Source organism: Serinus canaria, chromosome 2, assembly GCF_022539315.1.
Source record: "Serinus canaria isolate serCan28SL12 chromosome 2, serCan2020, whole genome shotgun sequence".
Taxonomy (NCBI): Eukaryota; Metazoa; Chordata; class Aves; order Passeriformes; family Fringillidae; genus Serinus; species Serinus canaria.
In genome coordinates, this window is record NC_066315.1 from 143,586,818 (window position 1) to 143,611,181 (window position 24,364).

General features: G+C 37.1%; 1 protein-coding gene across 6 annotated transcripts in view; it reads left to right on the plus strand.

Moving 5' to 3' along the window:
- The window catches only part of PHF20L1 (PHD finger protein 20 like 1), a 59,716-nt gene that overhangs the window by 25,440 nt on the left and 9,912 nt on the right, over positions 1–24,364 (plus strand). For 4 of the 6 annotated variants that reach the window (XM_050970845.1, XM_050970847.1, XM_050970848.1 and 1 more), the window contains 11 exons: positions 44–296; positions 2,313–2,498; positions 2,700–2,906; positions 9,947–10,165; positions 10,361–10,417; positions 11,662–11,766; positions 15,915–16,079; positions 16,475–16,656; positions 18,543–18,642; positions 20,782–20,977; positions 21,372–21,741. In XM_050970845.1, the coding sequence (XP_050826802.1) occupies positions 44–296; positions 2,313–2,498; positions 2,700–2,906; positions 9,947–10,165; positions 10,361–10,417; positions 11,662–11,766; positions 15,915–16,079; positions 16,475–16,656; positions 18,543–18,642; positions 20,782–20,977; positions 21,372–21,741 (2,040 nt within the window). The remainder of the gene's footprint in view (positions 1–43; positions 297–2,312; positions 2,499–2,699; positions 2,907–9,946; positions 10,166–10,360; positions 10,418–11,661; positions 11,767–15,914; positions 16,080–16,474; positions 16,657–18,542; positions 18,643–20,781; positions 20,978–21,371; positions 21,742–24,364) is intronic. The other 2 variants (XM_050970849.1, XM_050970850.1) reach the window with 1 other exon arrangement.

Below are 24,364 nucleotides of genomic sequence, written 5' to 3' on the forward strand. Positions count from 1 at the left end.
AAGAAACTGAAATAAAAGTATCAATTTTTTATTATTTATTCAGGAGATTTCACCTAAACCACAAAGTCAGAAAAAAAATGAAGCTGATATTAGCAGTTCTGCCAACATTCAGAAACCTGCACTGTTATCCTCAACTTTGTCTTCAGGAAAGGCTCGCAGCAAGAAATGCAAACAAGAATCTGGAGATTCTTCCGGGTGTATAAAGCCCCCTAAATCACCACTTTCCCCAGAATTAATACAAGTCGAGGATTTGACGCTGGTCTCTCAGCTTCCTTCTGCTGTGATAAATAAAACTAGTGAGCACAGACATTTTAAAAAAAATTCCGTAACTACTTCTAAGAGATATACAGAAATTTTCTTTGGTTGTAAATGGCTATTGCTTTTAAAAATGAATCTGCTTTAAATAAAATGTCCAAGCGGGAGAATTAGGGGGTAGTTCACTATTTTAAAAGTCAAGTCACATAATAAGGCATTTGAAATACTCTATCAAAAATAATACATTTAAATAATATATTGATATTTATGGAGTCATGGTTTTTAAGGGTTGGCTTTCCCTCTAGCTTAAATCTCCACACTAGCATTAACAGTCATAGAGGAAAAATCAAACCTCCCTTCTGAAAAGGGCCTGATTCATTAAAAAGAAAAGACTTACACTTTGGTGTGGACCTTTCCTTCTCTGAGAAACTTCACCTTCAGCAGGCTGATGTTCTGTACCTGTTGGCTGTGGCATTCGTCACCTTATGTGATATTTCCTCCAAACACGATGTGAAAGAGAAGATGGGTTCAAGATCTGTGGTGGAGAAAGGTTAAAAATTGTGTTTCCTTGTCCCAGAAAAATTCCATGGGTGTTCAGCTTCTTAACGTGTAACTGATTTGCCAAACACGAAAATACTATTTATCAGAAGAATAGGGAAAGCTTTATGCTGCATGCTTGAATATGCTATTTTTTTGTGAATATTAAGGTATTTCTTTGATTTGTTTTTTTGAGATTACATTAGGTTTTTAGTGTTGCTTAGTGCCAGATTCTTTGCCTAAAGAATATTAAATGCTGAGGCCAAAGGTTAATATGAATGCAGGTTTCAATAAGTCAAAAGCTACATTTTTTTTTTCACTTTAGTATTGAGATTGAGGATGGAAGATTCAACCTGCATCATGTGTTCCCCTCAACCTTGATTTTGTATTTTCACTTATGAGATAAGTTTCTTTTTAATCTTTGCTCATAGATAACTTTAAATGAGTGGGAGAGGGAGGAGTGCAAATTCAGCCTTCTTTATTCAGGACACATTGGTAAAAATTGTATTTTGTCCCTGCAAAATGTTAGCAGTCATCTATATTGTAATACGCCTTCCATCCCCACCCCTAGAGCAATGGTAAGTAGCTTTCCTGAAGCATGCTTTTATTTTGGATTAAGTTTGAGTTCTCTATAGCAGTATTTTGAAAAAAAGAGCTAATTTAAAACTTCGTTACTTAGTAGCTTAGATCTTGTTAGTGTTGTCTTTAATCTTTGGCTTCCAACTTTTTTCTACCTCCAGTGGAAAGTTAGTTAGTTTTGCTGTGTCTTAATTTTAAAATCTGTATATCTGACTCTAAAAACTGCTTACAAAAAGGAGAGAACAGTGATTTACAGTGTAATAGTAACTTAAATGTTTCTCTAAGGCAAAATTTTGTGGAACTGGGTAATATGAAGAGAGGTAGGGGAATGTGGGTTTTTTGTTTTTAATGAATCAGGCCTATATTAACCTATATCAGTCCTCCTCCCCCATTTGTGTTTTTTTAAGTATTAAGTTCTGGAGCCTTCTTACTGTGCATTGGCAGTGTGTGTTAGAATTTTTCATCTGGGGTATTGATATCAGGTTATCAGAAGGCATGAGGTGGGGTATAACATTAAACACTTTTCGATTTTTTTTTAAGTTTATGTTAACACTATCCATGACTTTTTAGATCTTTAACTGTAATAATTTGTTCTGTTTATTGTTAAATCCTTTTACCCCCCTTCCATTATAAGTAACCTGCTGCCTGGGTTTTAGGGGAGGGTTGCTTACTGTAAATACACAAAACAACAAGCTTTACCAGTGGGGAAGTAGGTGCCGTAGTAATTTATAATAAGCAAAACCCAGAATCATGTCTTGAGCATAAATCTTAATTTGCTCCTGGTAGTCACAGTTCTGTAATTACTTTTACCAGTTTGGCTGTGATTACCAGCTTTGCAAATAAGAGCTATTAAAAGCACTCCCCATCTTTAGATCTCAAATGCTGCGGTAAGATGATGGTGTATCTCTGTGCTTCATGAACATTGAAAGATCTCTTTTTAGGTCCATCACAGCCAGTGAATTCCCCTAGATCCTACAAACATAGCCAACGGAGAAGAAGATCACAGCGTTTAGCCACTTGCTCCTTGCCTGATGATTCTGTAGAAAAAGTTTCTTCTCCCTCTTCAGTTACTGATGGAAAAGTGTTCTCCATCAGTGGTCAAAACCAACAGTCATCAAAATTGGAGGGTAATGTATCTTAATCTAATAAAGAACTGCCCAAGAGAAATTGAATCATAAAAGTTAGACATGGTTTTCAACTAATGGGATATTTTGAACTGCTGTAACTAAAGCTGTTTGCTGTTCCTATGTTATGTAACGCTGCAATCCAGACTGTTGATTGTTGGACCCATGTGTCTTTTTTAATATGACATTTTTTCTTTTATGTAGTACCTGATGTTGCTCATGTGTCACTTGAGAAGCGTGGACCATGTCTCCCTCTTGATTTAAGCCGTAGTTCGGAAGTTACAGCACCATTATCCGCAGAATCCACTTTCTGTAGTGAATATTCCAGTAAAGACAAGGAAGATATTCAGATGATTACATATCTTCCTTCCAAAGCAGTAACTGATGGAAGAGTAGCTACAACAGCATCAGGTAAAGAGATTCAGTATACAACCAGAGAGATTTATAGTTGTAGGGTTCAAATGTGTGTGTATTCAATCCCACAGAAAGAGGAGATGCTTTTTTTCTTTTCTGCACACTCAAAAACCTGCCTCTCTTCTGGACTCCACTCATTTGCATATTCTTTGTCTTCACTGGCTTAGAGCTGCTTTGGCCCTCCTAACATGATTTAAGGAGAATGTGAGAGTGTGGAATGTAGTAAGCAGTATTTCAAAAATATTTTTGCTATTGCTAAAAGTTGTAAAAACAATTAACGAAGTGAAGTCTTTACTAACATACTAATTTGTGGCTTCAGCTTTAAAAGAATGGTGTTCTCAAAGAGAGCATTCTTCTGCTTCCTGTCTCTTTGCAGTGGAATTTCTGTCCTTTGCTTGCTACAAAATGTTACTTGAAAATATTTCTGAAAAATCCTCAAAAACTTTTACATAGGTTTGGTCACCCTCAGCACAGAGCCCAGTGCTGCAGCTCTGGGCTGCCACTCCCTTTGTAAGAGTTTACTGACTACTGTGCTTTACATGAAGCACTTGCATAGAGGTAACTGAGAGATTTGGGGAAGGATTTACACAATGGTTTGCAGACCCTAAGAGTGGGATGTTTTCATCCAGTGTATGCTAGGTGTCCATATAATTTTTTTATAAGACTCATATGTGGGTATCATACCATTTTTAACTGGCTTCCAAGAAAGAATTCGTTTGAAGTCTTTTTTTTTAATTTTGTTTTGTTTCTTGAGAAAATTATTCAGAAAAGTAAGAAGAGGAGAAAAAATCAAATTATTATATTATACTCGGAAAGTTTTTGATAAATGTGATTGATAGTAAGGGAGGACAGCATGACCTTAAAAGATAGAGTTATGACAATTAAACTGTATCTTGGTCTATTAATCTATGAATTTCTTAAACTAATTTGTCAAAATAAGGGTTATGGGTATCTCTAGTGAGACACCACTTAAGCTTTTTAAAATATTTAAATACTACTTAATTACTTGAGTGAAACCATGTCACAGTCTTCATTTGCCCTTGATACATGGCATAGCAGCAGAATTAGAGATTCCTGGGAAAATTACTTCTATAAAAGTCTTTTTTATGTCATGTCTTTTGCCACTAAGAGAAGCTTTTGGGAGTTTTGTATTTGCCCACTCATTGAACAAGATCATAAAAGAAATCAACAGCTTTCAAAGCCATCTGTTTCCTGTTTGGTAAAACTCATTTCAGTTACTAGAAATTTTACTGCTGGCTTTTCTGATATATTTTCTAGCTCATTTTAAGTATAGTTGGTAATGCTGGAAGTTGCCTGCTCCTGTCACGGGCCTGGCTGGGGGCAGAGTGATCTGGTTCTAAACCCAGCACTCAGGAGTGCACTTTGGACCTGTTTGTTGAGCTGAGTCTCAGTCTTGGCCACAGGTGAAGCAATGAAAGAAAGAATAAGTTTCATTTAGACCCACCTTTATTTAGTGACTCAGAATTATGTGATATGTCCACACAGTTTGTGTCAGAGAAAAATGCCATGATAACATGATCTGTTGTTACTATTGAGTCCATAGTGGGAAGCCAGAAGTGCTTGCAACCTCTACCAGACAGTAGAGTTTATACTATATATAAAGCTTAATGAGTCTTTTTTTCATATCTCTATAATTTTAAGAGTTATAAGCTCTAAAGGAACTGATTTGCCAGCTGCATTTCTTGTCTGATGAGTTTTTGCCTTCCAGGCTTATGTTTTTTGTTTCTAATTGTCATGTATTACAGTTTTCCATCATGCAATAAATGGAACTGTGTCTTGAGCTTTCATACTGACTTTTTGTCCAAATGTTAGATGTCTTCTGTAGGTTGCAGCATGTAGCCCAGCAGCTTCTTGAGTATCAGCTTTGTGACCTGAAAGACTAAACTAAGCAGTTTGATATCTTTAATTAACAGATGTCATTGCAGGTTTTGGAGCTATCTGCCTCTGTCAGTGGTATCACTAGGACTCTATAAGTAAAATTAATATGTGTTTGGAGTTCATCCCAGTCTTCTAACTCTGGTGGAACATGTTTATCCTCATAATCTTAGAAGAAAAAGAAAAATGTAAATCTAAAGTTCAGGTTTGCAACCTCTGGAATTAGTATTATTATTGAATAAATTTGTTGTGTTCTCTGCCTTAGAAGGCATCATGTTGCCTTTGAAACAGCACAGGTTGTCAAGTCATATTACTGAAGCACACATAATTACACCAAATTCTTGCGTGCTTCAGGAAAATAAATAGGATTCACTCTATTTATCAGTACTTTCTTCATTACCTCTTTAAACAATAGCAAGCAAATATATACAGGAGAGGTGCCCAAAGCTTTCCTTTCTCATTCCTGTCAATTCTCGGAATAATTGAGAAAAGTTAATTTGCATTATGGAAATTATGCAAATTATACTTAAGTGCAGTTTAATTCACTGCATTGTTTAAATGTATGCATTGTGACCCTATCCATTACAAATTGAGAACTCTAGTGTAAAATCCAAACTATTCTATAATTGTGTTTTCTTGATCTGAAAGAACTATTATAAATCTGCATCTGTTTATGGCATTTCTGCTGCTAAGACTTTATTAACACAGTCTGGACATATTTGGAGTTCTACACTTTGACATCACTACAGATTCTCTTAAGTTCACTCAAGTTAGACCTGCTGTCTTTGTAGTCATTGAAGTAGATGACTACTATATCTCTGAATAGTTTCAGAGATAGCTCACAATGGTATTTAGCCTGGAACAGCCTGGTCTGATCTCTGACCCTTCTGTAACAGAGCTAAGCTGGTTTAAGCCCAGAGATGCAATTTGTGATATTGTACATTGTGACTTCTGATGGAGGCTATCAGTTGAGTCAATTGAAAAAATGATTTGGTGTTGTTAAAATTATGCATTTTATTGACTTTATTCAGAAGGTACTGACATGGTGTTTTCAGAGGAGAGACTAGGTGCACTGAAGTGCAGATGCATAAATGTCAACTCACAGCATTAGCACGTACATTTCAAAATCATTGCTCAAAATGAACACCTTAACATTTTGTAGAGGCAAAACAAAAGCTCTGTGTTAATTCCTTCAATCCAACGGCTCCATGTAAGTACTTTGCACTTTGGTAGAGACCTGTACTACCCATTAGTTATTGAACAGAGGTACTTTACTAAACTATTGTGAGGTCCTACCTGTGATCACCTGCTAGTGCACATACATAACTAAGAATCTTTGCTTTCATTTGCTAAATTGCTTAAAATGCAGGTAACTGGCATTTGATCACTTTAGCATTTCAAAGATTTTAAATCCACAGTCAGTCAGAATACTTGCAAAGCACAGTAGTTTTGCCATTCTGAATATATTAAGTTCAGATCTTTCTGTAGTTGTGCTTCTCTTTAAATTTGTGATCTTTTCTCTTGGCTTCTGTAACCCTACACCATGTTACTTTAACTGGTAAATATTGAGCAGACATAATTTCAGCAAGCAGTCTGGGCTTTGAAGTTTAAGTAAAAGGAAAATACTGTTACACTTTCTAATCTAACAATATAATATTTGTAATGCTGATATAACAATATTATCACTGGCTCTTATTTTCTATTCTAACACCAATAGATGATTTTGCTGGTAGGGTAACATTAGGTTAACGATATGGGAGAAATTTGAATTTAAGACTAAAAGAAAAAAAAAAGCATTGCATACTTATATATAATTTCCTTGGTAGCAGTTTACTGCAGCAGGAACAAGAAACAGCTGATGTACAAAATTTTTGGAAAATGAGATATGTTGCTTTTTAAAAACTTTTGCCAGTGTTTCTGGTCTACCTTGCTTTTAAGAGGGATGAACTATTGTTCATCTTGTTACTTTCTCATGTTACTTTATGGCTGTTTTACTTCAACCATCTATTAACAGTCCAATTTACTCCCTAATTTGAATGACTACTATTCTGATCTCTGCCTTGAAGTTCCCAGTTTGGGCTGGTCATGAGGCAAGCAAGAACTGTTTTATCAGCTTATTCCTAAAGACATCATTTTGGGCAGGCTCCGGTATTAATCTGTAATACGCAATTAAAAGTCTGTTTAAATATAAAATTGTTCTATGCACTGGAAATTCAAAGCACTAAATTAAGCATGACCAGCATGATTGATATTTCTCTTGCAATATGAATTAAGTTGTTTATTAATGGAGATAATGATATTTATGATATTATTTTAAACATGGGAAGCCATGAAATAGAATACCTGTCAACAAAATAAGTTGCTTCAGATTGCTACAATTCATTTGAACTTGATGAATTGCAATAGGCAGTACCACTGCAAGCCCAGTTGTGCTGCTGTACTTGTGGCACAACATCCTGTCCTGTGCCTGTACTTGCATGAGGGGGCTTGGGTCACTTCTCTGTTCTGTAACAGGAGAAGTAGAATGGGAAGCATGTTATAAACTGGACTGGGAGTGCTGTGGTTTGCATTTCTTTTTAATCTGAAATTAGTCTTCTAGTGATAAAATTGATTCTGGAATGGTGACAAAATCAGTAGTTTACCAAGTCTAATCTCTGGTCGTCTTTCTCTGTGCTGAGTGTTAACTGCAGACCTCCCACGTTCTCTGTGTGGGAGGTGGCTGGCTAGACTCCTTAACAGGAATAAATTGCAATTAAAAGTAGCAGTTCAAAAAGAAAAAAGTAGTATTTCCACAAAGGAACTAGTATTTCCTGGTTGTATTTGTTACTTACCCTTCTGACTGACCACCTTGTCCAATTTTGTGGTTATGTGTAAATCATAGTGATTACACAGTTGAAAAGCAGATTTTGCAAGCTTTGACACTTTATGTAGGATTTGAGAATTTAAGATTCTTTATCTAAAATGATTTTCAACGAAGAAAAGTAAAAGCAAAGAATAACATTGCAATGTATACAGGCATAATAGTAGTTTCTATTTTCAAGTTAGTATAGAAGGGCAGTATGGGGAGTTCTGACTGCAAGATGGGTATTTGCTTGACTTGAGAGATTTCTGCCCAATATAAGTGTTCCCTCAAGCAGTTACTAATCACTTTGTCAAATGTGCTTGTGTTGAAAATTATTGAGATACCGAAATTTGTTGTGTTGTGACTGTTGGTATTAAATTATATTTGACTGCCAGGTCAGGATTTCTTCTCAATAATAAAGTTTAAATACTAATTCATCTAACATTGAGACTAAATTTCTCTTGAGACTATTTGGATGGAGTGTTCTCCCATCTTTTCATCAAAATGGCAGTGACCTAAATGAATTACGTGCATTTGGGTGATCCTTTTGAGCTCTTTTTAGAAATGAGACAAGACGTTGATAGCATGATGATGTGGGAAAGTGTCACTTTTTTCTTTTACCAATGTGCTAAAATATACTTATTGCTCTACAGATGGCAGAGCAGTTCAGTCCTCTAACAGAGACAAATGGTAATTAGGAAACCTAAGAAAGGAATAATTTGGATAGTATTTTGTGTCAGTGATAAGTATTTCAGCAAGCTAAATGCACTTAAAATATAGACCTAGGCAAGAGCCTGAATCAGTCTTAAAAGGATTATGGTCTTAGGTGAGCTGGTTGATTTGAGGCAGTGGAAAGACTCAGCCCCAAGTGTGGCTGCGCAGCTCGTGCTGTGTGGTGGGAGCCAGTACACAGAGCTGAGCAGCTGCTGCTGCCGGGGTTGCTCAGCACAGAGTTGTCCTGCAGCTGGGGACACCTGGCATTTAAAAGTGCTCTGTGCTGTGAGAGGTGATGCACCACTTTCTATTGTTCTTGCTGGCCCTTCAGCTGTCCAAGTAGTGGCATTGTGGTTGTGCTCCCAGGAGGGCTCAGCAGTGGGAGCAGGTGTTGCGTGAGCTGTTCTGTCCCAGTAGAATTGGGTTAGTCTGTCCCTGTTGGGAAGGCTTGATGTGTTCTTGGCTTTTCCCCAGAACCTTTCTGTGACTGATGAATTTACTAAATTATCTTAATGCAACTTATCTAATGCATTCCAGATCAGCTCCATATTTTGTCTTGTTGGATATGTTTGCCAATAGCAGATATTTTTCAGGACTTTTTTTTTTTACATGCTTATGCTTTTGTGGGGCTCTTCTGTTGAGAGACACCGAAGCTAACTGGTGCCTCCAAGATTTTACGGCTGGCACGGAAAAACCTGAGCCCTTTGTGACTTCACAGAGCTGCATTTTTGTACAGTATGTCTTTGTCATAGTCCTAAAAGGGACCAAGAGTCTGATGAAAATTAGGCTTTCCTAATTACATTTTGATGAATCTTGAAGCTGTAACAATATTGAGGGGCACAGTAATAGAGAGTTTTGAGTTACTTCAATAATGTTCTTTATAAATTAATTTTATTCTACTTTGATTATTTAAAAATGATTATAAATATTAGGAGTGAAAATTGTAATTTCAGTTTTGCTTTGTTTACAGTTTGTCGCTTCCTAACTTGCATCAGATAAAGAGCTAAAATAACTAAATATTTCACTGAATTAACTTTTCTAAATAGTACAAGATAAGAATTGTCAGTATATGATGCTGAATTCTGACAAGTCACGGTACTTTTGCATGTTATTTAAATGTGGATTAATGAAAGAAAGTGAGTTATTTATATATTATTAAATGAGCAGAAATGTTTTATACATAGGACTACAAAGATTGTACCAGAGCTTAATTTCTGTTAACATAATGGAGCATTAACTTAAATGATACTGACAGTGTCAACACCTTTAACTGTTACTCTTGTCATGGGTTCCTATTACAGTGAGAAAAAAAAAAGGAAACAAAAAGTCTTAAAAGTGTCAGCAAAAGTACATTTTAACCAGTACAGGTAGTTTAAAAGTGAATGCAAATTCCAAAATATAACAAGAAAGCTTCTGTGTCATTATTGTCTTGTATGTAAGACTAAGATCTAGGCATTCATGTGCAGTAATGACCTGTTAAACGTGATGATGGTATGAGCAGTATTGACATTTCAGTGACCTGACCCAGCCCTGGCTGGCTGCAATCCTTCTGGAATGCCGAGTAAATCCATCTTCTTGTTTTCAGCACCCTCGTCCCATGTACATGCCTTGCATCTGGAAATGCCTTTAACCAATAGTCTCAAGTTACCCAAAGGGAATAGTAAAAAAAAGAGGTCTTCCACATCAGTGAGCTCTGAAGGGACAGAGATACAGTGCTCTGTGCCCATAAAGGAGAAATGTTTTGAGAGTCTGAAGGAGAAAATATTAAAGAACGTGATTGAGAAGGACAAGCATTCAGAAGTTGGTAAACTACAATACTTTTTGTTTCCAGTGCTTTAGACAATAAAAATAATTGTAAAATGACATTAAAAATAATTGGTTTTTTGTATATTTCTTAATATTGTGTGCTGTTAGGATTTTTTACGGTCTAATGACATTTACAAGAAATTAGGTCATCAGCCTGACATTGGCCTTATGTCATACATTCTTCAATTTGCAGGTGCAGCTAGAATGGAAAGAAAAGGAAAACTGGAAGAGAAAAGTTCTTCTGCATATGGTATGTAGAAAGCAATATTATTTTTATGAAAAAAAGATAAATTCTCTAACACTTCCTGTCTCTGAAGAGCAAATGTAAAAGCATAAAATATTTCCTGGGCCCAGCTGCAAGTTTTGTTTGTTAAGGGCCTAAAGAGAGTTTTTATGCATATGACAGGTTTGTAACAGAAGAATAACTTATAAGATAAAATGAAAGTGCCCATAGCAAGGCATTTGAAGGATCCTAAAGTATCTATGAAAGGCCCCCTACCTCTGGTTTTTCATTTGATTGGGGTTTTTCTTAGTAGAATGAGTAATACTGGCTACTTCATTGTACTGTCAGATTTGAGATGAGAAGAGCAAACAAGGGTTACTAGCAAAACATTTGGCAATTCATGAAATAAAACACAGATTAAGAGGACTCTGGTTTTATCCTGTGTTCAAAATAAAATAAGTTATTAGGGACTGGCAAGAATTGAGAAGTGATTCTACTGTTTTTTTCCAGAAGGTAAAATCTTTGTCTCTGTGTTCCCCAAGAAGATAAGACTGCTCCCGTTTGTGTACAGGAAACAATCCTGGCTTTCAGGATTATTTTTTGTAACAAGTTAATTTCCTTGTTATTTTTCTCCCTTCTGATAACTTAAGAAGTTATTGTGGAGCAAAAATGTGGGATGTATTTTGTCTAGGGAGAATTAACAGGAAGAAAAAAATCTTTCAAAGTGCTTGTCCTTCTATATACCAGCAGTGGTTAAAAGTGAACTGCAGCATAAAAAATGTGTCAAATTCGAGTCAGAATCAGTTTTCTGTGAGGATGCCACTGTATAGTGCAGAGTGCTGACAGCAGCACTCTGATACTGAAATTTCCTTCAAATGTCTTTTTGTAGGCCTAATATATGTTTCTAGGACAATGTAACCCTTATAATTGGGAGTTTTGCCATTGTGAGAGCTTTTTCTCTTGCCCAAATGTTTTTGTTATAAACTGTAAGTAAAATAGAAGTTATAAGCTATTTATGTGATGCTAAATATTTTGTGTACTTTGCTGTATTTTTTCTGCCTTGATATCTTACTTGGAAATACTTAAAAGACAAAATATTATTTGTCAAATGAGATTTTTTTGAACTATTATACCAGCAATTAATAAGAGGTGTGTCCAAGATATCAAGTAAATTAACTGAATCATTTTGATCTGACTAGACAACTAGAGCACTTGATTTTGAATGCCTTATTTAGGCTAAGCTGCTTTCAATTATTTAATTTTTTTTTCAGGTAAAAAGAAAGAAAAAGAAAAGGAGAAAAAGGAAAAAAAGGAAAAAGATCATAAACCAAAACAGAAAAAGAAGAAGAAAAAAAAGAAGAAATCAAAACAGCATGGTAAGTTCAATTTATATTTTTTAACATACGTAAAACCACCCAGTGTATTTCTATCATTAGATAGTAAAACTTGTTTGTAAACAATATGAATGTAAAATTTTAGAAATGCCCAAGAGTAATTTTTAGCCTTAAATATGAAAAGGACACTTGGGACTTCTTGTTTTTCTTGCATTTATAGCCTGTCTCTCTCTATGTGATAGACACACATATTTCACAGCTTTTTTTTCTTCTTCAAAAAGATATGCTTATTGTTTTCATCTCTTTAAATTCTTCATTTGAAGCTCTGTATACATGTTATACCTATTTTGCTTGGACAGAAAAATCATTCTAGTGTCTAGTTTGTTGCTACATTTCAGTGGTTTGCTGTATGCAATGCACTCCCTCTTTAACAGTTAACCTTTCATAGTTGAGGTTGGCATCTCTGTTATAACAGCCTTGTCTGTTGCCTTGACAAATGGAGATTATATTTTGTGGATTATGTGCTTCCCTGTCCAAAATTGGTGCAATACCGTGAAAATGCTTCCACATCATGCAGTGCTTTAGTGTGAATTGCAGTATTGTAGGTTTTGTGTACTTCATCATCCTTATACTGGAGTAATATAATTTTAAGCTATAAACTTCAAATGCTTATTCCACTTAAAAATCATTGGGAGCTTCTTACTTGCACTGAGAAGGCATCTAAGTATTTGCAAGAAGATACTGATAAATGCTAGGTATATGTCCAGTACTGTTCTTTGGTTTCATCTTCTTGTCATAAGGTGGTCTGTTATGGGCTGGGGTTTTCTGTTTCTTTTTTTCATTTTTTTATTCCTTTGGTCTTTTTGCAAGCTTGTCTTGATACTTAGAAGCTTGGCAGAGGTACCATGATTAGGTTCCAATTTCTAGGAGCCTTATCCAGTGTTTGTAAATATGAGAAGAAAATATGCCCAATGTCTCAACAAATAGAAATCTTACTCCAGATACAAAAAGCAATTTGGGTAAAACTTGGATGTTTTATTTCTTTGCAAATTCATCTTGTGAAAATCTGGGTTTAACAATCCAAACATATTCAATTTGGACTTTTTTTTCACTGGGGAAAAAATTGGAAATATTCTGGTAGACTCTGACTCCAGTGTCTGACCCTGAAAAGGCCCATCTGTCAAAAGAAACAGGACTCTCTCCAGTGACACTAGGTCACTCTACTCCAGGTGTGGAAAAAAAGTGTAAAGGTGTGAGGCATTCTCCTTTTTCAAATGAAGAAGTGGGATCAGGTACATTGTGTACCCCAGGTAAGTTTTGAGCAAGGCTGTGCTGTGACACAGAACAAAAACCCCAGCAAAGACTGGTTTTGTGCTCTAGGTATGTGCATGACTTACTGACTGTATAAAGCCCATGTGTAGCAGAAAGTAGCAATGCTTGTTATTCCTGCTGCTCTGTTGCAGTGAGGCTGAAAGCCATGCAGCATGAAGTAATCAACTCAGCTGCTCCTTGAGTTGACTACAGTGCATACACTTGGGAAATGCTGGAGATGCTGTGCTTTGGGCAGAGACCGTAAAGAGGAAGGTGGCTTCATGGAAGGTGACCTAGGAGAGAAGGATATTATAGAACCCATAGCAGGAAAACTCTAGTGATAGGTGGGAGCAGGAATTCTTCCTGCAGAAGGATGGAAGTGCAGTAGTCTGATCACTTGCTTATATTTGAAGTACTAATTTTTCAGAGTAGTAAATGGGTAGCTACTCCTAATTACTGATTGAAGCCATGGGCATGCTTGGTTGGGTCCAGAGGAGGGCCACAGTAGTGATCAGAGGGGTGGAAAACTTCCCTTGGGAGAAGAAGCTGAGAGCCTGTTTAGGCTCTCTTATACAAAAGAGAATGCTGGGGAAAGACCTTATAGCAGACTTGTAGTATTTATAGGAGACCTACAGAAAGGATGGGGAGGGACTCCTGAGCAGGGAGTGTGGTGGTAGGGCAAGGGGTAGCGGTTTTAAACTGAAAGAGGGTTGATCTAGATTAGTTTGGATTAGATATTCAGAAGAAATTCTTTTCTGTGGGGGTGGTGAGCCACTGGAATGGGTTGCCCAAAGGAGTTGTGGATGTCTCATCCTGGGAAGTGTTGAAAGCCAGGTTGAATGGGCCTCTGAAAAACCTGGTCTGCTGGAAGGTGGAGGGGAACAGGATGATCTTTAAGGTCCCTTCCAACCCTAACTGTTCAACGATTTGCAATTACATGACTTTCCTAGGAAAGTCTCTCCAGTCATTATGATTAGGGACAGTCAAATATGTTTGTAATGTGTATCTTGAGAGTGTTGCAAATAGTTTGTTAGAGGAAAAGATACAATGCTGGTTATCAATACAAATGTCAGTACCACTGTGTGACTAGAAGGCAGAAATATGTGATGTTGTCTGTGCTTGTGTGTGTGCTGGACAGCCTCACCCTGCTCCTCTCTCTGGCTGAGCAGGAAGATAATACAGAGGTGTGTAAGTACAGTGGGGATTTCTGCAGCAGGTGGGCTCAGACACTGTCTGCCCAGTAGCTCCTCTGGATCCCAATCTTTCCAATTTCTGTGCCTGCAGATATGAGCTCATGGAGCAGCAGCCCCACTGCAGTACAGACAGTCTCACTTCCATGTGCATTCTCACGTGCTCCCAGTGTTGGCCAGGACTCCCTGGGTCCCCAGAGCCCCCCACCCCAGCTCTCCTGTTTAGAGAGCCACTTCTACCCAGAGCTGGCCCTTGCAGACCCACTGACCCCTTCCTCCCAGGCCATTTCACCTGCTCATCACCTGGTTTAGCTTGATCCACGCAAGCAATCAGACACTTGGACTGGCTGCAGCTGCTGTAGCATGAGCTCTTGGGCCTCTATGACAGAGATCCCTGGCATGGGGCTGGCACTGTTGTCACTGCAGTCTCTCTGAGTGCTGGCACCACAGACATGTGGACCCTTCGACCTGCAGGGCTACTCCATTTGCTGGCACACAGAGCATGTACTTGAACCCTGAATCGAGAGCCCCTTCCCTAGCTAAGGGATGGAAATGAGGTTTAATAAAAATTGCAGAATAGTTGAGGTTGGAAGAGACCTCTGGAGGTGCCGTGGTCCAGCCCTCTTGTCCTGGTTCCCCAGGATTTTATCCAGACAGCTTATGAATGTCTCCAAGGAGGGAGACTTAAAACTCTGCCAGCACAGGCTGGATGCAGGACATGGCCAGGCAAGTGTACTGGCCACAAAACTGTATGGATATGTGGCTTTTTTTGTCCTGTTATTCCTGTGTTCTGCCCATAATTGTTCTTCCCCAAATCACTTCAGTCCATCCATTTTCCCCACCTTTATTTTCTTCCCTAAACATTTCATAAAATCATTCATAAACCCAAAATTATTTCCCCCCCATCCCATAGTGTCCTCCATTGGCAACCCCCAGGCTGCAACTGCCCTTTGTCCAGGAGATGATCCAGAGAGCTGTTGTGGGTAACACATCCTGATGGGTTTCATGCAATGGAGGTGATGGCACTGCTGGGAAAGTCTGAGAGGGGCCTGGCCAGGGGCTGTTTGTTGTTTGCCTGCTCATTCTCCTCCTTTGGGCCTGTGTATGTATACTCTTCTGGGATGCTCCCTAGCCCATCCCAGGACCTGTTGGCTCATTGATGTCTCCTGACATGGACCTGGGAACTTCCAAAGACAATTTCCTTTGCGCTCCCTGTGCTCCTCTGCGGAGGTGCGGACAAGCTTTTATCACTTAAACTGGCAGAGTCATCTGTGGTTGCTTCTAGGTAGCAATGCTGGTAGTGCTGCAAGCAGACTTAAGTTGAAAGAGAGAGTCACCAGCAGCATCTCTAAGGATAGCAGATGGTGCAGGATGAATTGTGGAAAAAACAAGACTGCATAATATTCTAGGAAAAATTACCCCTCTGTACATTCAGAGATGGTAGAGTTGGAATTGGTGATGCTTATCTATCAAACTTGATTATGTTTCTTACTGGAAATTTTCTAATAAAATGTTACAAAGAGCTTTTGCCATTTCTAACTTACAGTTTCATCATCCTGATACCTCAGCATCGATAGTCTTTGCTTGTCAGCATAATGCTGCAGTAAAATCTATACACTTGAGGTTTTTTTTGCATTTGTTATAAATTTTACTTTTGTAAGAGCAATTTTTTTTCTTTCAACATTTCAGATTACTCAGATTATGAAGACAGCTCTGTTGAATTCCTGGACAGGTGCTCCTCTCCCTTAACGCGCTCCTCGGGCAGCTCTCTGACCTTGCGCAGTATGTTCTCAGAGAAGAACACCTCATACCAGTATCCAAGAGCCATCCTGTCTGTTGACCTTAGTGGAGAAAGTAGGTTGAATGAACAGCAAATTCCAGTTTGTAGGTTTAATTTGTTATGAAAGGGAATTTTAAAGGAAATAATTTGGTTTATGTTTGGGATTGTAGCTATAAATATGGTGACTGATTTATCCTTCATCTATTTAAATCAAAATGCTTACACTCCTCAAGCTGTACTCCTCAATTGTACTTGCTTTGGTTGAGTGTTGCTACTCTGCATCTGAGGAGAGCACATTAAAGGCACTTTGCAGAATTCATCTTGAAATCTCATGTATCATCAGTGTGTTTGAGAGTGATTTTTGTTGCTAGTGCAGATTAAGATTTTTATCTGTTGAAGCTCCCTGTATTTCTTTCAATTATTATGTCTCTCCACACACAGTTTCACATGTATTTATTTATTTTATTAGACCTTTCAGATGTGGAGTTCTTGGATGATTCTTCCACAGAGAGTTTGTTACTTAGTGGTGATGAATACAATCAGGATTTTGATTCAACTAACTTTGAAGAGTCTCAGGATGAAGATGATGCTCTCAATGAAATTGTTAGATGCATTTGTGAACTTGATGAAGAAAATGGCTTTATGATTCAGGTAAAGAAGTTTGGTGTGTGGAGTTACATTTTCCATGTGAATGTTTTGCTTGTGAAGGTGCCCTTTTGATGTGTCACAGACTGGAATTATGTAGAGAGCTGTACATAAGTGAACAAGAACAAAATATTTCTTTGTTCTGCACTTGGTTTGGCTCTGTTCAGTGGATGCAGAGCTGTTTCTCTAGGATGGGGTTGCTCTAATAATTTGATACATAGGACAAATTGCTGGGTAACCTTTTTCTTTATATCCAGCTGATAAATTTGGAATAAAGTATCCTTGGCCACACACAAACCATTTGGCTCCTGTTCCCCAGACCATCCTGATTTTATGAACCCTTCTGGCTTGGCCCTTGTGCTTTGCAGTACCACTTGTAGAAACCTCTCTGCTCACTGTAAATGTCCCTCCTCTGTGTGCAGTGTGTCTCCTGTGCAGACTCTAAATGCTGTCAGTACTGTGAGGTGTGTTTCATCTTTAGAACAGCACTTCTCACACTGGGTATCACTACCAGGTTTTAGAAACTGCTGAGAGTTTACATCTTAATTTGGTATAGATTAAAGGGTAGAAGAGTATACCATGTCTGCACAGCATTCAGGTGTTGATAGATTGCAACTGCTGCTTATTACTTTGTACTCCAGTTAGGAGAGTATTTCCCATCTATGAGTAATTTCAAGTATTTTTTCTCAAGCAATTTATAATGCAGTGATTAAATGTGATGCAAAAAGCAGTAAGGAAGAACTCATTTGTCAACAACTTTAAAAAGGTCATGAACCTCCTGTGTTTCTTACCCCCATTCAGGTTTGTATTCAACTTCTACTGTGGTACAGTTCCAGCTGATAGTAGGGAGCTCTTTAGTCGAGATTTAAAGGAAACAAGTAGGGCTGTCATGTGTTAGTGGACTCACTGTTCTGGAACTGACAGCCCTGGAAATGAAGGGCACACAGGCTGTCTTGGGGAGCAGACTAACAGGCTGTGCTGTGTTGGAGGAACTGAGCAGTTCAGCTGTGGTAACAATGTGGAAAAATGGACTGGTGTAACAATCTTTTGAGACTGGAGGGGACACGGTAGCTGTAGTGACAGGAGAAAAGGTGACTTCAGTGTCTTGAACAGGTTGATGCTCAAAGGCATGTCAAAGCAAAGGAGAGATTTCCAGCAGTGAGACAGCAGATATTTAAAACACTGGCAAGCACAGAGTTGAGAAAGGAAAGTATCTTTAAAAGAGGCAGTTTCTGCCGGTTTTTGAAGTCCAGTGGCAGCCTGATTTTTCCTCCTCATGCTTGTCTCACTGAGAGCAACCAGTTTGCTGTTTCTAGGCTCTCATGTCTTACCACTTCTATTTTGCTCTACTATTCTCTTGTTTCTCCTCTTTCATTTTCTCTTAATTTTCTTTTTCTTTTAGATTTTCCATTGGTGCGATATTAAAAGCACATCTTTCTAGCGCACTGGAGAGATGCTTTGTAAATATAAATAATTAAACTGAAGAGTTTTCTACTTTTCACTGTTATGCTGTAATGTATTACATTATCTTTCTACTTTACTATAATATTATACTCCTGTCTTATGTTTCACTACTAAATATGTAGGTGCTAAAATACTGAATGTTGCAATAAAATACTATTTAATATTACATCTTCAGTTTCTTTTTTTTTTTCCTCCAGTCTGGAGTTTGTGGTTGAGGTAATTTTCAGATCTAGAGCTCTTTTTTAGCTTGATGTCTTTGTCTACCCAAACACAAATTGCCCAACTAAAATAATCTTGCTCAAGCCAGCTATTTAAATTAAAGTGCTATTCTCTGCATTTTGATGATTCAAGAAGTAGCTTCTGGGGTTTTGCATCTACTCGTCTCAGTTTTAGTTTTTGCTTTTGTTGTGTTTTTTTTCTGATGTCAGTGTGAAGAATGCTTGTGTTGGCAGCACAGTGTATGCATGGGACTGTTGGAGGACAGCATTCCAGAGCAGTACATCTGTTACATCTGCAGAGATCCGCCAGGTATGGATAAACCACCTTTATCTGCAGCCCTGCTTGGGATTTTTGAGCAAAGATGTTATGAATTTGCTTAAATTGTTCCAGCTTTGTCTGTTTTGTGTTACATGTGATGCGTCTTTGGGGCAAGTGATTCTAAGTTTGGCTCTGAGCAGAAACATTTATGTTAGTAACATCATGGTCAGCTATGCTAAATCTTATCCATGAACTCAGTTATCATTGTTTTTCTTGTTGAAACTTAATTCCCCCCAAACCTTAGCACTTTATGTCAGTGTAGTCTGGAAAGCCTTTCTAAAGAAATCATTTTTGTTCAGGGATCTGTTTTGCCAATACTTGGAATCACATTTGTTAATTTAAATATTTTCTTAGAGGAAAAGGACTCAGTACCACAGTGCATTCAGACATGCTGTGAATGACATTTCATAGTAATTGCAATTTTATAATGTTTACATTAGCTCAGAACTGTGTAAACGTATGGAACTGAATATTTAAAATACAGAAAATCTATTCCATCTTATAGTAAACAATAGGGCACAAACAGCATATGCTGAATTTCAGATCGGTCAAATTCATAAGAACCAGGAAAACTTCACTTTTAAACTGAATACATTTGATTAGGAAGATGTTGATTTAAAAATTATTCTGTGATAAACCCGTTTTTCTTAACAGTTATATGGAGAAAAACTAAAGAATTTGGAAGTAAGTTTTTTTATTTTCTTCTGTCAATTGATACAAATGCACATACCTGTCCTCTGGTAAAAAATCCAGCACTCCAGCTGTTTCAAAAGGGCAATGAGACTACAACCTCAAATTTACTGTCATTCTGAATTTAGGAAGTAAAATATGAAAATTGTTTGCAGAGATTTTATTAGCTATTTTTGAGATGAAATATTAGGAAAGTAGAGCTGGCTCCATATGTCCCAGTGTGAATCAAAACTGGTGGTAGAGAGTCTTGTCTGATAGTTCTGTGTGGTGTCTCTCTGAGCAGCCCAGCTTTTTCTTACTAAATCCAGCTAATTTGTCTTGTGCTCTTTCCCTGCACTGTATTAGGTACTTCGTTTTCCCCTGCTATGCAGAGTCTGTGTCCCTAATTTTTATCTTCTCTCCCTTCCTAACCATTACTTCTTTTCTTTCTATGTCAGGAGAAAAAAGTCATTCTCAATGTCAGTATTTTAAAGTGTATTGGGATAATGGGCAAAAAGGAGATAGACAGGGTATTCTCCTGAAAGGTATGAAGGGCTTCCATCAACCTGTTCTTTGTTCTGTCTATGATGATAGTATGATTTGAAATCAAATGTAAGGTACTGTCAGTCCATCTGGGTGCCTTGTTGTAAACAATAACATTGCAATAATTAGCATTATGCATTTCTGGTTTTGGGTGGGCATTTTGGTTTTGTTTTGTTATGGTTTTTTTTTTATTATTTGTTTGGGTTTTTTAGTAGTTATTTAGCTACTGTAGAAGCCTTAGCTAAATATTCATTCCTGCTGGTTGGGTTAAGACATAGCAGGGGAGACCTGAGGCCCACATACATCAATACCCTCTCTACAAGTCTGGTGAATGGCACCTCAAAGGGGAGTGTAAGAGCTCTGCTGGCAGATAACTTTGAAATATCTGTTTCTCCTGAAGCCTTTTCTTGTCTTCTAATAAATAGATATTGACTTCAGTATTGAAGCAAAACATTTGTCTTTTAGAAACAAACTGGGTGTTTTGGATATGTCCATATAAAATTCACTTTAATATTTTTCTTGGTAACTTAGGCTTTCTTTTTTTTTTTTTTTTTTTTAAGTTGAACTACTTAGATAAATAAAATGTCAATGTAATTTTTTTTGGTTTTTTTTATTTTGATAACAGCATAGATCTTAATATCATATAGTTTGATTGCAAAGGTGATTGGATTTTAACTTCAAATGCCATTTAGAGGGGTCTTGAGATTTCAGGCTGATTTTCTTTCTCGTAAGTTTTGACTTTCTTCTTGATCCACAAAAACTAAATTCGTATATATTAATAGCAAAATCCTGAGTCATCCTTTCATGGATGTTAGGAGATATTTAGGCAAGTACAGCACATAAATAGAGCACTCTAGTTGTAAACGTAATTCTGCTGTGGCTTTAGATGTCCCTCAATTTCTTTATTGCTTACCCCAGGACAGAGGTGGAGTGCCAAATATCTCTATGACAAAGACTGGCTAAACAATGGACACATGTGTGGATTATCATTTTTGAAAGAGAACTACTCTCATCTTAATGCCAAAAAGATCGTGTCAACACATCACCTACTGGCAGATGTATATGGGGTAACTGAAATTCTGCATGGACTGCAGCTGAAGATTGGGATTCTGAAGTAGGTATCACTCCAGGCTTTATTTTCCAGCTGTATATATTCAGGTAGCAAAGACTACCATTATTGCATTTGCATTTTTCTCTCACATTAAAGTTCTTTCTTGTATAATACTTTAAATAATTCAAGTGCAAGATGTGCAGTACCCTCAGCTTCAGCAGGAGGGTGCTGCACCCAGGCAGCTCTGGTCTGTTGGGATTATTGGTGATTTTTTTGGTAAATTTTGTGCTAAATTTTAGATTTATCTTAAATAAATGAATAACCTAGGAATACTTTTTTTTTAATAATGGTGCTTTTCAGTAGTTAATATCTAGGAGAATTGGATGCTTAAATAGTTCACTGCTCTAAGTGCACTAAGTTCTCTATAACTTGCTTTCTTTCCTCCCCTTCATTGCAGAAATAAGCATCACCCAGACCTTCATCTCTGGGCTTATTCAGGGATGAGAAAAGAACAAGAACAAAGAACTGTTGGGGTAGAGAAAAAGTTAGTGACTTTGCAGGATGCTGTTAATCCAGCTGAAAGGACGTGTCATAGTCAAAACCATAAAGAGCCACCCAGTATACCCCAGAAGATGGAAGAAACATACATCACAAGTGAGCACAGTTACCAAAAACCACAGAGTTTTAGTCATGACTACAAAGCAGTCACTGACCCTATGAGCTCAGATGATGAAGACACAAGTAGCTTTGAGGAAGATCAGGAATATCACACAGAGAATAAAAACTGTTTACAATATTCTTTTAAAGATGGTGGCATGAATGAGCAGGTAAGTATCATTCTTCATCTGGGAAATTTTATTTGGAAAAGTATGTTCAATCTGATAAAACTGAAGTACATACGGGTATTTTAAAAACTTTACTGCTGGAAGTCAACATATTTATCAAATAAGTCAGCAGAAATCACTAGAAGCAAACTTGGATCACTGAAATTGTTCCAGGTGAAGTATGTTCATTTCAGCTGCTGTATGAAATAGAAGGTATGGTTTAAGGTATTGCCTGTGCTAAAAAAGTCTCAATCCAATGTTTTGAGAGAAAGGAAACCCTATTATTAAAATGCAGGGTCTTGGAACAGAATTTACATGGTTTTTACAAGGTGGGGAGAATGGGACAGGTTTCCCTTTTCTCTCAGTTTGGTTATCCACATGTGTTAGGCGGTTTTGGTTGTTTTTTTTAAACCAAGGCTTTTAAAATAGCGTTTATTTTTGTACTTTTTGTATTCTTCTTTTAATAGCAGTGCTACCTAGAATGTCCTTCACATGTGATGATTTACTGACCAACTAATCTCACCTCATGTGAAACTGCTTTTCACTCTTCTATATTGCATACTTCTTCTAATGAAACATTTTTAGTCAGGATTGTATTTTGCTGTTTAAACATCTCTTTCTCATTTTTACATTAATGGTTGAATTCATTATTTGGTGGAAAAGGTCTGAAACTTGTTAATCTGGTTTAGTGAACAGTTCTCAGAGCAAAAACCAAAGAGAACCAAGCCTTTCTGTTTTCTACAATACCAGCTGCATGAGGATAAATCATCCTACTCATCCCCCTTTAGAAGTACAGTTTCTGGTGTGGAAGAAATGAGTATGATGCATCTTTTTTCTTTTTAATTTTAGTTCTAAATGTGGCATGTAAGCTGTATAGTCTGAATGAGGAATTTTAGGCTCATTCTAATTAAAAATACCTGTTTCTATGCTAAATTTGCTACATTGCACAACTATATTCAGATTTCTAGTAAGGAGACTTACAGCAGTGTCAAATACTATTGCCTTCCAACAGTAGTTAAAATTGTCATTGTAAAGAGTATAAATAATATAAAGATATTTAGAATTAAAGGAAAATATGCATGAGCAGTTAAACAAAACTAATATTTTGTTCAGAGATTCAAACATATATCTAAAAACCTGTGTGCTCTCTGTTTGGCACTGGCCCCAACAGATCTCTTCTTGGTTTAAGAGTGTTCTTTCCTTTGGGGACACCTTGATCACCTTTCCGGTAGTCAGCCTTGATACTAAAATAAGGCTTTCTGCCTAAACATAATAGGCATGGAAAAGGTCTCCTTGGTTTCTCCATAAACCTGTTTGCACTTACCTTAAAACTGACATTAAAGGGCCATTTTTGAATCATCTGACTTCTCTCTAAGGTGCCTTTTCTCCTTTCCTTGTCAATGTTTGGTTGGGGCTTTGAATTTTCCTTTCTAGCATTCTTCAGAGCCTTTTAATATTCTGGTTTTCCATGCTATTTTGTTTTACCCTAATCTGCAGATGTGCTACATAGTTCCATTTCTCTTACAAACAGTGTGAAACGGGATAAACTGTTTTTAAGTCTCTTTTTGGGTTATGCATTATCTTTAAAATTGTATTTAGTTTCCTTGTTTTTGCTTCTGAAAGCACAAGACTTCCCCACCTGAACCTCCTGTTTTTTCTTGTCCACGAGCTGTATCCTTAACTCTTCTCCTGACATCCCTGCCTGATTACCTACATCAGTCTCATAGCTTAGAGGAAAACCTGTTGGATTTTGTGGTTTTTTTTCAAGAAGCCATTTAAATAAATATAGAGGTCATTAGAAGGAAAAAAACAAACCAACATATATGATGTTATTTAGATGTTCAGTTCTTTAGCTTTGAAATTTTCTCTATCTTGCTGAAGCAGGTTGAAAGATGATTTTGCTTTTAGAATTATGGGCTTGGATCCTTTTACAGCAAGGGAAAATGACATTCCTGTAGTTTTGGAGAGAGTCTGAAAATTGTACGGAATAGATAATTTCTTACTTATATTGGAAATATTTTTCATAGTATTACTAAAAGTTTGATTACTGCAAACACTGTGGAAGCAAACCTGATGCCTTCAGAGAAGGGATTTTAAATATCATAAAGGCATCAAAACTCTCATACCTTTCAAATAAAATCTATATCTGAAACATAATTTTAACTCCTTTATTGAACTTTATGAATATTAACAATGCTTGTCCCATCTGAGTTGCTAATAAAGCTGCCTGCAGGTCAGTCAGAGTTTTATTTATTTGGTTGGTGTTTTTTAATTGATTTTAAGTCTTAAAATGAAAGTTGGGGTTTTTTTGCTGAATTTGTAACTTAAAACCCTTCAGTTCCTGTTTTCTTCTTTACCTCTCTTCTCATTCTTCCCGTACTTGACTGGAGAAAAAATATTTTAATAACAGACCTAACACCATTTTTTTTCTTATGTGGAAAATTAGCTGAGCTCTTCAGAGAAGTGTATTAATACAAATAAAGGCATTCTTTGCTCTGGCATTTGACATGAACTGACACTGGGTGAGCGCATCTATCTGGCATTCTAGTCCTTAAAATCTTCAGTAGTGAAAGAACTTTATTGGGTATGAATTCATGGTGGATATAAAATGGAAGCTGTTAATCCT